The sequence below is a fragment of the Xyrauchen texanus genome, chromosome 1 (assembly GCF_025860055.1).
Source record: "Xyrauchen texanus isolate HMW12.3.18 chromosome 1, RBS_HiC_50CHRs, whole genome shotgun sequence".
Classification (NCBI taxonomy): Eukaryota; Metazoa; Chordata; class Actinopteri; order Cypriniformes; family Catostomidae; genus Xyrauchen; species Xyrauchen texanus.
The window spans coordinates 55842161-55857078 of record NC_068276.1 but is presented as its reverse complement, the minus strand read 5'-3'; the positions used below and the strand labels follow the sequence as shown (position 1 = coordinate 55857078).

Below are 14918 nucleotides of genomic sequence, written 5' to 3'. Positions count from 1 at the left end.
ACTGCCAACCTGACTGCTGTCCAGAAGGCCATCATTGACACCCTCAAGCAAGAGGGTAAGACACAGAAAGAAATTTCTGAACAAATAGGCTGTTCCCAGAGTGCTGTATCAAGGCACCTCAGTGGGAAGTCTGTGGGAAGGAAAAAGTGTGGCAAAAACGCTGCACAACGAGAAGAGGTGACCGGACCCTGAGGAAGATTGTGGAGAAGGACCGATTCCAGACCTTGGGGGACCTGCCGAAGCAGTGGACTGAGTCTGGAGTAGAAACATCCAGAGCCACCGTGCACAGGCGTGTGCAGGAAATGAGCTACAGGTGCCGCATTCCCCAGGTCAAGCCACTTTTGAACCAGAAACAGCGGCAGAAGCGCCTGACCTGGGCTACAGAGAAGCAGCACTGGACTGTTGCTCAGTGGTCCAAAGTACTTTTTTCGGATGAAAGCAAATTTTGCATGTCATTCGGAAATCAAGGTGCCAGAGTCTGGAGGAAGACTGGGGAGAAGGAATGATGGTCTGGGGTGCCATGTCAGCTGCTGGTGTTGGTCCACTGTGTTTTATCAAGGGCAGGGTCAATGCAGCTAGCTATCAGGAGATTTTGGAGCACTTCATGCTTCCATCTGCTGAAAAGCTTTATGGAGATGAAGATTTCATTTTTCAGCACGACCTGGCACCTGCTCACAGTGCCAAAACCACTGGTAAATGGTTTACTGACCATGGTATTATTGTGCTCAATTGGCCTGCCAACTCTCCTGACCTGAACCCCATAGAGAATCTGTGGGATATTGTGAAGAGAAAGTTGAGAGACGCAAGACCCAACACTCTGGATGAGCTTAAGGCCGCTATCGAAGCATCCTGGGCCTCCATAACACCTCAGCAGTGCCACAGGCTGATTGCCTCCATGCCACGCCGCATTGAAGCAGTCATTTCTGCAAAAGGATTCCCGACCAAGTATTGAGTGCATAACTGAACATAATTATTTGAAGGTTGACTTTTTTTTTGTATTAAAAACACTTCTTTTATTGGTCGGATGAAATATGCTAATTTTTTGAGATAGGAATTTTGGGTTTTCATGAGCTGTAAGCCAAAATCATCAGTATTAAAACAATAAAAGACCTGAAATATTTCAGTTGGTGTGCAATGAATCTAAAAAAAAATGAAACTTTAATTTTTATCATTACATTATGGAAAATAATGAACTTTATCACAATATGCAAATTTTTTGAGAAGGACCTGTATATGCATTTTGGCTTTTTGCCTAAACCCAGCAGTTGGGAGTAAGACATCACTCACGCAATATCCAAATACTGAAAAATTAAGTACTGCATAACATGACAAACCACTACAATACTCATGTCAAGTGATATGTGATATGCCTGTGATATGCCCTTCTTTTACACTTCAACCATGGTATGAAATTAACCAAAAGATGGGTACTTTTTGGACAGTCGCAGGGAAATTATGCTCATCTTCCCAGGGTCCTGTACGTTTGGGACCCCATTCACTCTTGTATTTATCGCTGTCCACTTGTGAAGTAATCTCCCGAGATGGTTGTTAATACCAGGTCTGAACAAGGCAAGAGTTACATTAGACAAGAGATGTCGCAAAAGATGCACGGAAGAAGAAATCTCTGTTTGATGAGATGCCCAATGGTGCTCTGTCACATGTGAGTGGAGAGCAAGAGCTTCTCACAGTTTACGCATATGAAGAGTTTTCTTTCTTCTTTATGTCAGTGGTCTGCAAACAGATTAGTTCTTTATGTGAGCACTGCAAATTATCTCAGGCCATCTCAGGAGGTGCTGATTTTGAAAAACTTTAAATGCACCAGTTTGCATTTTACTGTACATAGATTGTGAATAGCCTACTGTACAGTGAGTGCATATATATATATATATATATATATATATATATATATATATATATAGTACTGTGCAAATGTCTTAGGCACATAAGATGTTTCACAAAAGCATTTGTCTTAAGATGGTTATTTATATCTTCAGCTTTAGTGTTTCAATAGGAAATATAAATGTTAGACTCCCAAACATTACTTTTGCTAATAGAAAAGAATAGAAGAACTGAACCCCCCACTGAACACTGAGTCAGTCTGAGATTACATAAAGAGACAGAAGCTACTGAGACAGCCTAAATCGATTGAAGAACTGTGGCAAATTCTCCAAGAAGCTTTGTACATCCTATCTGCCAACAACCAAGGAAAACTGTGTCCGGCATCTAGGAGAATTGGTGCTGTTTTATAGGCAAATGTGGTCACACCGAATATTGATTTAGCTTTTTTATGTTTACTGGACTTTGTATGATAAGTGCCTAAAACTTTTGCACAGTGGTGTGTGTGTGTGTGTGTGTGTGTGTGTGTGTAAATTACACAGTTGAAGTCAGAAGTTTACATACACTTAGGTTGAAGTCATTAAATTACATCTTTTAACCACTCCACAGATTGCAATCTATAGTTTTGGCAAGTCGTTTATGACATCTACTTTGTGCATGACACAAGTAATTGAGTCTGAACTGTTTACAGACAGATTGTTTAACTTTTAATTTACTATTTTACAACTCCAGTGGGTCAGATGTTTACATACACTAAGTTAACGGTGCCTTTAAGTAGCTTGGAAAATTTAAGAAAATGATGTCAAGCCTTTAGACCAGTGTTTCCCAAACGTTTGTACGTGTACCCCTGGGGGTACATGAGGTGACAATGGGTTTACGGGAATACAATTCTGAGATTTACTGTTCTTTCAATTTCATCACAGTCTAAAATAACATTCAAACCCAGTTCATGTATTTCTCACTGGCAAAAGTATTTTGTGTGCCCTCTAGTGTAGAAACATCAAAATGGTTGTGTCATAAATGTCAGATAAATATGCAATGAAATAAACCTATATTTTGCAGTATAAAAAATGCATCTGCTCATGTGTTGTGCGTCACACATGTATCTTGTTCCGCCAGCCTAGCACACTGCTAGGTGACGTTGCTTAGTGATGGCAAGTAAAATACTTCACTGTTTTTCCAGACTCGCACATGTCAGTCATCCATGATTTTAGTTTATTTTTATTTTTTTCTCAGTTTAAAATATAATTTATATTTTAGGTTAGATGCATAGGGAGTTTTGATTCTAATGGTAGAAGTTCAAAAGCTTTGATGACAGGTGTCAGACATTCGGTGCCACACATTACATTGTTGCATGATGTTTTTTCAGCAAATGAGCTCAACCTTACTAACTGTGTCAAATGTGTAAGCCATTTTATTATATTAATATAACATATTTCATATAAGGGAGTTGTTTTACAAAGATTATTGTGTTAATCAAACATATTTTCAAATTACCTTGTGGGAATTTTATCTATACTTTAGAGAGGGGTACACCACTCTAAAAACTTTGGAATCCACTGCTTTAGACAATTAGCCAATTAGCTTCTGATAGGAGGTGTATTGAATTGGAGGTGTTCCAGTGGATGTATTTTAAGGCCTACCTTCAAACTCAGTGCCTCTTTGCTTGACATCATGGGAAAATCAAAAGAAATCAGCTAAGACCTCAGAAACAATATTGTGGATCTCCACAAGTCTGGTTCCTTCTTTGGGAGCAATTTCCAAACGCCTGAAGGTACCACGTTCATCTGTACAAACAATAGTACACAAGTATAAACACCATTTGAGAATGCAGTCATCATACCGCTCAGGAATGGTTATCCACAGTAAAGTGAGTCCTATATCGACATAACCTGAAAGGCTGCTCAGCAAGGAAGAAGCCACTGCTCCAAAACTGCCGTGACACTAGTCAATCTACAGATTGCAAGTGCACATGGAGACAAAGATCTTACTTTTTGGAGAAATTTCCTTTGGTCTGATGAAACAAAAATGGAACGTTTTGGCCATACTGACCATCGTTATGTTTGGGTGAAAAAGGGTGATGCTTGCAAGCTGAAGAACACCAACCCAAACGTGAAGCATGGGGGTGGCAGTATCATGTTGTGTGGGTGCTTTGCTCCAGGTGGCACTGGTGTACTTCACAAAATAGATGGCATCATGAGGAAGGAAAATGATGTGGATATATTGAAGCAACATCTCAAGACATCAGCCATGAAGTTAATGCTCTGTCCCAATTGGGTCTTCCAAATGGACAATGACCCCAAGCATACCCCCAAAGTCAAAGGCAAAATGGCTTAAGGATTCCCATTAATTCCCATTCTGGCGTGAGAAACGTGTGGAAGGCTACTCAAAATGATTGACCCAAGTTAAACAATTTAAATATATATATATATATATAATGACTCCAGTTGTATTATCCTAGAGGCTTTGAATTACCTGTTGCACACAAATCAAATATTATTCAAACAATAATTTAAACTACAGTACGGGTACTACAAAACACATTAAAAGAAGAATCTGTTTCTTTTTGTTAACAGAATTATTTCGATTTTTATCTTTATTGGCCTTGACTGCAATACAGTTTACTACTGTACTGTTATACAAAATTATGCTCAAGAGATTTTTAGTTCAAAGTGAACATGTATTGAATAGGAGCCAGGCCTCCTAAGCAACCAAATTGGCCCGGTTGCTAGGGACGGTAGAGTCACATGGGGTAAACTCCTCGTGATCACTATAATGTGGTTTGTTCTCGGTGAGGCGCGTGGTGAGTTGAGCGTGGATGTCTCAGTGGCAACGTGCTCAACAAGCCACGTGATAAGATGCACGGGTTGCTGCTCTCAGATGTGGAGGCAGCTGGTATTCGTTCTCCGCCACCCGGATTGAGGCGAATCACTACGTGACCACGAGGACTTAAAAAGCACATTGTGAATTGGGCATTCCAAATTGGGAGAAAAAGGGGAGAAAATCCATAAAACAAAAACAAAAAAACACCACTCTTTGGTTTATGTCCTTCTTAAGATGTCTGTCCAACAGAAAGTTCACAAGTTGGGTTGAAAAAGGCTGTAGTCTTTGACCTAATAGAGAAAAAGAAAACATAATCCCAGATCCCTTCCTTTGAGCATGCTTGTGTCTCTGATAAGAGCATTGTCATTTTTTCCTCATCCCCACTGCGTGGTTCTTCTGGGAATGATCTTAAGGATACTTAAGCCTGTAATAACCCAGCAACATGACAACCCACATGAGCTAATAAAAATGTAATCTTGAATGCTTTTGTATAATTCATGCTCTACCTCATCTCTAGTTTTATCCACTGTGAATTTCAGTTCAATAGGATGTGTTCTGAAAGGTTAATCATCTGCCATTGCCTTTGTCTGCTGCTGTATGTGTATTTACACATGACCCTAGATTCTCCTACTTGTTTTATCGATATTGTAGGGTGAAAAAGTCTTGAACATTATGCTCTGCTCCACTATCAACAGCTTGATCAACATTGAGGTGTTCTAAAAATGTGTTCCTCACATAAAGGAGGCAGGCATCTCTTAATCAAAATAGAGTTTCCCTTTGCAGCCTGTAATAGGACTTCATCACATATGACTTTATCCAGCGTTTCCTTTATCACAGAGAGGTGATATCAGAGTGAGGCCTGAAGAATGGCTCCTTGTCCTGTGAAGCATCCACAAGAAGTGGGGGAAAAGGAACATGCTTGCCATCATAAGGCCCTCTGTTTATTGTTTGCAGCTTTTTCTGACCCGGTCTGAGTATGGGTCAGAAATGTGTAGATAAGTAAATACCACAAGGTCAGAAAGAGCATTACTGGATTCCTCGTGAACAAGATTATGAAATGTGTTGTTGTATTTTTGGGGCAAGAGACACTGAGGAAACACAGAGATTCCAAAGAATAACATGACCACAATGGGTCATTCCTGTCGAATTTCTATCTTCAATGTGTTTTTGCGCCTTGTTCTTGATTTATCAACTTGATATACAGTATTGAGGTTCTTTTAAGTGTCCATTTAATCTATTATGCAATGAAGGATTGTAGGAAGTCAGAATGTTTAAAGAAATTGAACAACACTGTTATAATTCTGCTGGATCTGTTCTGTTTCTCTTGGGGGCTTTTATTCACTTTACTTCTGCTCTGTCCATGCATGTCTGCATGGATGGGTGAAACTTTTGCCAAGAACAGAACCATACCCCCAACAGCAACAGATTGCTTTAATTGTCTATAAGTGAATAAAGTATTAATTCAATTATTCAAGTCAAGTATTCATTTGATGGAAGTGGACCTGACTGAATTGTTGTTATTTTAAATCAAGGCTATCTGGAGTCATCAGTCTGCAAAGTAAACTGGATATCTACTTTGTATGTCGATTCAGACATATGTTTCTAACCGGGATGAATGGAATGATAAATATGCAATCAATTTTATGTACCCAAACATATGATCCTGTATTTGCTCATTGGTTGGATTCAGGCATTTGGCCAACAGGAAAGATAATGTGGATTTTCATATCTTGTTCCTGTTTATTGGTGAGTATCAAGAGTTTAACACTGACATAATGGAAACGCTGACCTCGGCAGCGCTGCGGATATGTCTGTTATTGGCTGTCTGTCGAGCGTGTAATGAATAGCCTCAGTGGTATGTTGATGACAAACAAAAACAGGAACTGTAAATGTTTATCTCGCTCTCTCTTCTGACTCCCGTTGAGGAGTTTGGTGTTTAATTTATGCTTTCTGAAAGAATTTCATATTTGCCAATTCTTGGGGATTTTTGCGTTATCACATTTGATGAAGACAGATATGCAGTGAGGAATTAGTTGAGTCACGATTGACCTCTGTGGAGACAATTGAATTTGTCCTCCTACCCTGTATTTATTAGATGTATTTATGCCCTGTTTGTGGTTATAGATTAATTATTTTGAAATAGACATCGCAATTTTTTAGAAATGGTCATGAATGCATTTTTAAGATGCTTAAATGACAAAAAACAGTGTTGTATTGAACATGTGACTTTGGCATTGGTAGTGCGATGCTCTACCAGTTAAGCTACAGGAGCACTGTAGTTTACAAATAAAATATTAGTAACCACTGTTCTTAGCAAAGTGGAGTTTGCTCAGTAAGAATGAACAGATTTATTTGCACAGGTTGTCTCTGTACTTTGAGCACCAGTTCCACTAAAGGAATTATGTAAATCCGGTAATGGCACAATTATGATGTCAAAATGAGTGCTAATTGCAATTTGTATGGGGCAATTCCCCAGATGGTTCTGTGTGACTGATTTTGAGGATGCAGACTACAACAATCTGGCATACTGAGACTGTACAGCATCACTCCACCACTGTGATCCAAGTACCTGAATCTCTATACCGTGTATGTCTTGGGAATTGTACTACACTGGTCATGCTGTAGATTCAAAATAACCATCTCATAAGAGTAAAAAGGAACCAGTTCTTGTTAAAATATTGTTTAGCAAGTATTTCATTAGTAATTGAGTTTGTTTCTGTTTCTTCTTCATGTTCTAGGAATTCAGAATGTTCTTAGTCTTTTTTGTGCGGTTCTGACGGAACACAAGGTTTTGTTCTACTCATCCAGCTTTCAGAGACTTGGGGAGGCCTGTCGTGCCTTGGAGTCCCTCATGTTTCCACTTAAGTACAGGTGGGTCAGCATCAATTGTTACTGATATACCCACAATAATTTACCTTGATTACAGCATCTCATTTCATTAGCTATATAATTAGCAAATCTAGTTCAACCAAGCTAATTGTGCAATAACCACCAATGTGGAAGCCATTGTAGAAACTAGGACACAACTGCTGTGCCAAATAAAACGCCCAAGAACATCTGAATTAATGCATCTTCTTGATAAGCGTGTAATTCGTAAACACATCTATTTTTAGCATATAGTGCAACGGTATGTGCTATTTTAGTGTTTTGTATGCAATGTGAACAGCATGATGTTAACATCTGCTGATTACATATGTGATGGTTATGGTTGCTTAACTCTGGTTTGTACCGCAGTTACCCCTACATTCCCATCCTCCCATCTCGACTGCTGGAGGTGTTGAGCTCCCCTACGCCCTTCATCATCGGCGTGCACTCTATGTTCCAGAATGAGATCCAAGAGCTGGTGAGATCACAGAAAGAAATGTTTCTATCAGCCTTAAAACATCAGTTCAGATTCTGGTAACACTGCTCTGTGATTCTGGGGTTTTGGTTCCTGTTACCAGCTTGACGTGATCATTGCTGACCTTGATGGAGGAACAATAAAAATACCAGAGTGTATACTCCTCTCCCAGCTCCCCGAACCACTGTTGTACAATACTCAAAAAGCATTATCCATGGTAAGTAATCCCAACCAGACACTTGTGTGTTAACATTTTATTGTGTCATATCTTTTCTTTAGTATACTCCTTGGGTTTATTCCAACTAAAATTTCCAAAGTGTCCAAATAATTTTTGGGGCCACTGCACTCAACATATTCTATAATATTAAAGTGTTGGTACTTTGCACCGGATTAAACAATAACTCTGACTGGAGGCAATTCCATAGGCTATATTTGTACCATTTTCCACCTCCCAACAGATAGCAGGATATTTCCTCACTGTAAATAACTTCTTTGTCTTCCAGGTTTTGCACCCTGATCTGGAAGGAGCAGATAATGCCTTTCCTCCCCCTCGTTCTGCTCCATCCAACATCAAACTGCTAGTAAGACACTTAAAGATCTCTGACATCATTTGTGAGGTTCTACTTTTACAAACTCATCAAGTATCGTGTGAAAGTTACAGAATGAGGGGCTGACTCTCATGTGGCAGATAATGGAGTCTCTTATTGGGTCTTTAGGGATCTAAAATAACCATACGTTAGAGGAGTTTGAACTCCTTTTCACGTACGCAGTTTATTTTAATGCAAGCTAAAATCTTCGCTCTGACTCAGTGCTTTCATCAGATGTTTATCACATTCCCCAAATGCCTCTCAACCCCTTCTATTTTGGCTTTCTTGTTTTTGACAGGATAAGGAGGTGAGAGCGGTCTTCCTGCGCTTGTTTGCACAACTCTTCCAGGGCTACAGGTCCTGTCTGCAGCTGATTCGTATCCATTCTGAACCTGTGATTCACTTTCACAAGGTGAGAAATACTGCACATCTGCAACATTATGATGTACACCCTCATTTGTCGAAGTAAAATATGGTTAAAAATGTTGTTACAATCTTACTAGTTTTTATAAATTTGTCTACTTGCATTGTTCAACAGTGTATGTTAGAGGTAAGGGAAAAAATAAACAGGCATATCTAACTAACTTACACACACACCGTCACTCACAGACAAGCATGATTAGGGGCCGTTTACATTTGATTGTGTTTTTGCATTGTTTTACTTTGTAAAAACATGCTGGATGAGCATCTTTGACTGATGCACCTTGTCTCGCTGTTTCTACAGCATCTTGCTTTTTAGTCACCTTTTCTAAAAATTCCCACCACAGTTTAATTTCCACTACATTTGAAATTCTGTATTGTGTTTGAAAGGATTCTGTGATGGAAATGATGATGATTGAAATGTCTCATAATTCAGCTCAAGCATGCTCTTAAAGGGTTAGTTTTCCAAAAAATTATCTCATCATTTACTCACCCTCATGCCATCCCAGATGTGCATGACTTTGTTTCTTCAGCAGAACAAAAACAAAGATTTTATAGAAAAAATATCTCAGCTCTGTAGGTGAGAAACAGATCTTCAGAAGTAATATAATAGGTGTGGGAGAGAAACAGAACAAAAAGTCCTTTTGTTACTCTAAATCTCCACTTTCACTTTTACATCTGAATGTCACATGTGGTGCCTGTTTAGTTTCACTTTCACATCTTGAAGTGAAAGTTAAAGTGGAGATTTAGAGCAAAATAGGACTACAATTATATTCTGTTACTCTCCCACACCTATTATATTGCTTCTGAAGATATGGATCATCACACTGATTAATTGGATACTGGAGTCTTATGGATTACTTCTGTTTCCTCCATGTGATTTTTGGAGGTACAAAGGTCTGATCAACATTCACTTGCATTGTATGGACCTACAGAGCTGAGATATCCTTAAAATCTTTGTGTTCTGTTGAAGAAAGAAAGTCATAAACATCTGGGATTGCATGAGAGTGAATGTATGATGAGAAAATATTAATTTCTGGGTGAACTATACCTAATCTTTACATCATAGATCCTATCAGGACGTCTATTCGACGATATTAAAGGGGAAGCAAAGAGCTGCAGTTCTCCCTAAATGGTAATTTAGGAGACAATTTAGGAGACTTCTGCCCAACATGCAGAACTAATATTCTTCTTTCCCAAAAACCTGCACTAAATGATGAGAATTTAAATTTTTGGGTGAACTATCTCTTTAACTGCCACTTTTGTCAACTTGGATAAAAAGTACACTAACTTTTGAAAAAATATATTAGGGGCAAAATTGTTTGGTGTTCATGACACAACTGTGGGACAGTCTAAATCTTTGAAAAATTGATAGAAAGTAGTTTCACAAAATAAATATTTCATTGGTTTGTTTATTTTACTTTTTTACGTTTGTTTTTTATGAATTTTCACAGTTTAATATTAAAAGTCTGGGTCTGGGACGAGGTTAAATCTGTAAAAATCGATACATAAAAGGCATTTTAAAAAAGTAACAAAAATAAATGATGAAGGACTGGTAAAAAGTTTCCAAATCAGTTTTAATATGATAAAAATTAAAAAGCTGAAATTTGTTCGTTTTGATAAAAATCGACCCATGGGACATTAAAGCACCAAAGTTAAAGAACTTTTTCGCCTTGCTGTCGGCTTTCCAGACTGGTCCAGCAAACCTGCAAAACACTTCTCGAGAAGAATCCTCTCTCTACACATGCACTTCAAGAATGTTAGTTGTTATCATGTTGGTACAGTGATTGTATCAGATGGTAATACCATGGCACTTTTATATATTTTGTGTTATCGAATGATTACCATGGTATTAGCATGGAACTCCAAGGTACTTCAAAGAAGACCATACAACTACAGGGTACATGCCCAAAAACCATGGTATTACCATGGTGACATGCCCCCGCCATTATTGCAGAATAATAAAGTTACATTGAAATTAGAAATGTATGCTCTGAGTTTATCACCCCACTGTGCACATTTCTTAATTTCAGCCCTTATATATATACTTCCAGACATGTTGCATTTATGATTTATTTACAGTACAAACAGCTCAGACTGGCTGGAAATAAAGCATTGTTTATCTTACCTTACCTCAAGGCAGCTTGCGCTTATACAAACACATGCTTTTACATAAACATGGTCAATTTGGCCAAGAGCCAGAGATTGAATGAAAGAATAATCTTTATGAACTTGCTAGATAAGCAACACGCTTTGCTTCTCTGGTCTACCCTTGGCTTCGAAATGCTTTGGTGCAAACATAAGCACTGGTGTGTCGATTGTATCGTTGCTTGTTTGTTTAACTTCAGACTTCAGTCCGTCAGATTGTCCTTGTAACGAGCTATGTGAAATGGATAAAACTTACATTTGCAAGTGTTATTTTACCCTCCAATGTGTTTTTGTTTGTGTCGGCCGATGTCTCCGTGGCAACGTCTCAGTACATCCCTCCTAAAGCACCCCACATGGCTCAGATTATGGTGCAGGAATGCATCACTTCACTTGCATTAACTGAGCATCTTGCCCTGCCAAACAGTCTTTCATTACCAGTTTAGTCATGACTATAAAAGTAGGGAATCTGTTTAAAATAAACAGGCCCACCTAAAGTGATGGATCAGGTGATGCAAATAACAGGCATCTTATTTAGTTTTATCTTGAAGTTGTTTTGTTAAGTTAGGTTTCTCTGCATTATTTGAATCAAATATGGCTCATGGGCTTGAAATGGACTCATGCTGACAGAATGGGTTTCAGCAGATGTTACAATTTGTGACTCAACACTTGTTTATGGTGATCACTGACCCTCTTTTTTTCCCGACAGGCTGCCTTCCTAGGCCAGCGGGGCCTCCTAGAAAATGACTTCTTAACCAAGGTGCTGGACGGCATGGCCTTTGCAGGATTTGTATCTGAACGGGGACCTCCTTACAGGGCCTGCGATCTGTTTGATGAGGTGCAGACTTCTTTATCAAAGCTCACCAAGTAAAAGGGGTCTAAAATGCATCTGAAAATGAAAAGTCAATGCATTGATTATAGATCAAACGTGAAATCAAGTTTTCCATGTGTCCAAATGGATACAGACACTCTCTGATGTTTCCAAATCAGTCACTTGTCATGTTCTGGTTCAGTTTGGATGCTGCCCTAAGCCACGTTCACACCACGGGCAGCATTTTTGCATGGTGTCGCTAGACTTTGCGATCTGTGTCGCTCTAACCTTATTGGTGGACTGCACAACTGGCCATAGTAGCGTTTGAAGTGCTGTTTACAGATGATACTTCCGATAAAACTAAGACATCATAATAATTTGGTAAGGAGTCAGTTCTTTTGCTGTAACAATGCACATTCTGTAGGGGAGAGCTTTTTATGTAACCTGCAGCAGTGCTTAATGCATCATATCATTAAACAAGATGAACGTTATATCAGTATATGAATAACACTTACTCTGAATGCCAACACGGTTTTCCAAACATCATTTTATTAGGCCATATCTATGTATGTGGTTACAGACAAATCTCACACTCACCCTGCCTGGTGACAGATGACGTAAGCTCCTCTGTCTTCACTCTCATTGGTAGTTGCTCATGAATGTCACTCGTCATTTGCATAAAGATACAATTTTCTTCGTTTCCTGTCGCTCCACATGGCGATCTCTGTCGCCAACGGTCGTTGTTGCTCGTCTCATAGGAAGTCACTAGCTCTCATTGAAAATGAATGGGGACGTGTTGCTTCGTCGCGTGATGCCACTTGCGGTGTGAACGTGGCTTTAGAAGGCAGTAGACAGCAAGGAAAGAGCCTGAATTTCGATTTGTAAAGATCCAGATATGACAGGACAGATTGTCTATATATTTATAGTATATTTTTGAAAACTATTATTATGAATCGTACCAACATAATCAAATCAAGTATTTATTTATTTATTTTCTCCCAAATTTGGAATGCCCAATACCCTATGAGCTCTTTAAGTCCTCGTGGTGGCGTAGTGACTCGCCTCAATCCGGGTGGTGGAGGACGAATCTCAGTTGCCTCCTTGTCTGAGACCATCTATCTGTGCATCTAATCACATGAGCGCATTACTGCGGACACATAGTGTGTGTGGAGGCTTCACGCTATTCTCCAAGGCATTCATGCACAACTCACCACGCACCCCACCGAGAGCAATCCACAATATAGTGACCACGAGGAGGTTACCCCATGTAACTATACCCACCTTAGCAACAGGGCCAATTGGTTGTTTTGGAAGCCTGTCTGGAATCACTCAGCATGCCCTGGATTTGAACTTGCGACGCCAGGGTGGTAGTCAGCGTCTTTACTTGCTGAGCTACCCAGGCCCACTAAAGTAGTCTTCAAGTCTTAATAAAATTAATAATTTGATTGAAATCTGTGTCCAATTTTCAAATGTAATGATGCATCACATTATTTAGATAACAATCGTTATCAAAAAACTAAAACGTCGCAAATATTTACACTCCGACTAAGTAACTGAGTTCATTCCACAGAAGGAAGATAATACATGACTCAGTTTAGCTGAGTGAAATTCCAGCCATTGTTCTGGGTTACGTCAAATCAATCAGAGAGGGTGGAAAAACAGATCTCTTGAGCACATTTAACCGCTGATCCATTTGTTTCTGCATTAAACTGCTCTGTTTGTCTTCTGTAGCTGGTGGCCTTAGATGTGGAGTGCTTAAAGGAGGAAGCGGAGAACCTGGCCAAGTTTCACAAGCGTTTAAGAGAGCTGTCCGAGCAACTTTACAAAAATGTGAGCACCCGACACAATCTCTTTTGCCACTTCCTTCAAGCGTTTGGACTTTAAAGGCTTAAACATGATCCTTCTATTTTATTATTTTATTCATCATGCGCTCTCCTGGTTTTGCCAAATTGTCTCAGTTGACACATTTGAGGATGACTTTCTAGTTAGAACTAAGGCTTCTTTAAAGGCTTAGCATGTGCAGAAATGTGTAGTGACATCGAAAGTGTTAATGCCCTTGATGAGTGATGGTAAAATTCTCTAGGATTTTGCATGTGAGAACTGTAGAAGTCGGAAAACAGTCAGATGCTACTGTGTTGATTTATTGTTCATTCTTGCATGCTGCAGGAGAACCCAAACCCCCACATGGGCTTCCAGAAAGTGCCTCGACCCACTGAGGGTTCACACCTGCGGGTGCACGTGGTGCCCTTCCCCTTGTTGGAAGAGGAGAAGGTTGAGGGGTTGATAATGGAGGGCCAGGCCAAGCAGCACACTGCCCCCATCACCACTCGTCCAGAGAGGAAGTGTGTGGTGCCTGCCGGACCCCCTGTGGGTAAGTCCTGCTTGGAGAAAATACTCATGACTGTGAACACCTAAAGAGTTATAACAGAATCATAGAATTCTAAGAATTGGTTTTTGTGTAGTAGTTATAAAATTACTGTATGTCAATAATTAATTATATTGGGTTTATCAAAAATGAAACTTCCAGCTCTAAAATATTAATTGATGAACCAACCAGGTGGGTAGGCTGGGTGATATGCAAGAAATATATTCAGGATATCTTTATAAAAAAAAAATCCAATGCAAAACAAATAAAAAGATATCTAAACTTATAAATAATAGTCTTTATAATGTTATAATATATATCCAAATGCATAACTTGAACTTGTTTAAGTCTAAATCCATAAAGTCCATCAAAATGCAAAAGAAATGTGATAATAATTTCACAAAATGTGTCAAAAAATCTTATTATATGTATTGCAAAAAAGGTGTTGCACAAAGACTGTTCTGAACAGTACAAGTGTTAGCCCAGTATGAACAGAACTAAGGTTAACATCATGCCAGTGACTTTTGCATGGACAAGTGTCACTCGTATTTTCATCAGAAAATCTAAATCTAGTTGTGATTGTGATTTGAA

At 39.1% G+C, this 14918-nt stretch overlaps 1 protein-coding gene across 2 annotated transcripts in view; it reads left to right on the top strand.

Annotated features, from left to right (window-relative positions):
- LOC127647020 (myotubularin-related protein 13-like) overlaps positions 1-14918 on the top strand; it is a 146338-nt gene that overhangs the window by 66394 nt on the left and 65026 nt on the right. For both annotated transcript variants that reach the window (XM_052131073.1, XM_052131080.1), the window contains 8 exons: positions 7398-7530; positions 7894-8002; positions 8103-8216; positions 8503-8580; positions 8885-8998; positions 11861-11989; positions 13694-13792; positions 14129-14333. In XM_052131073.1, coding sequence (XP_051987033.1) covers positions 7398-7530; positions 7894-8002; positions 8103-8216; positions 8503-8580; positions 8885-8998; positions 11861-11989; positions 13694-13792; positions 14129-14333 — 981 coding nt within the window. The remainder of the gene's footprint in view (positions 1-7397; positions 7531-7893; positions 8003-8102; positions 8217-8502; positions 8581-8884; positions 8999-11860; positions 11990-13693; positions 13793-14128; positions 14334-14918) is intronic.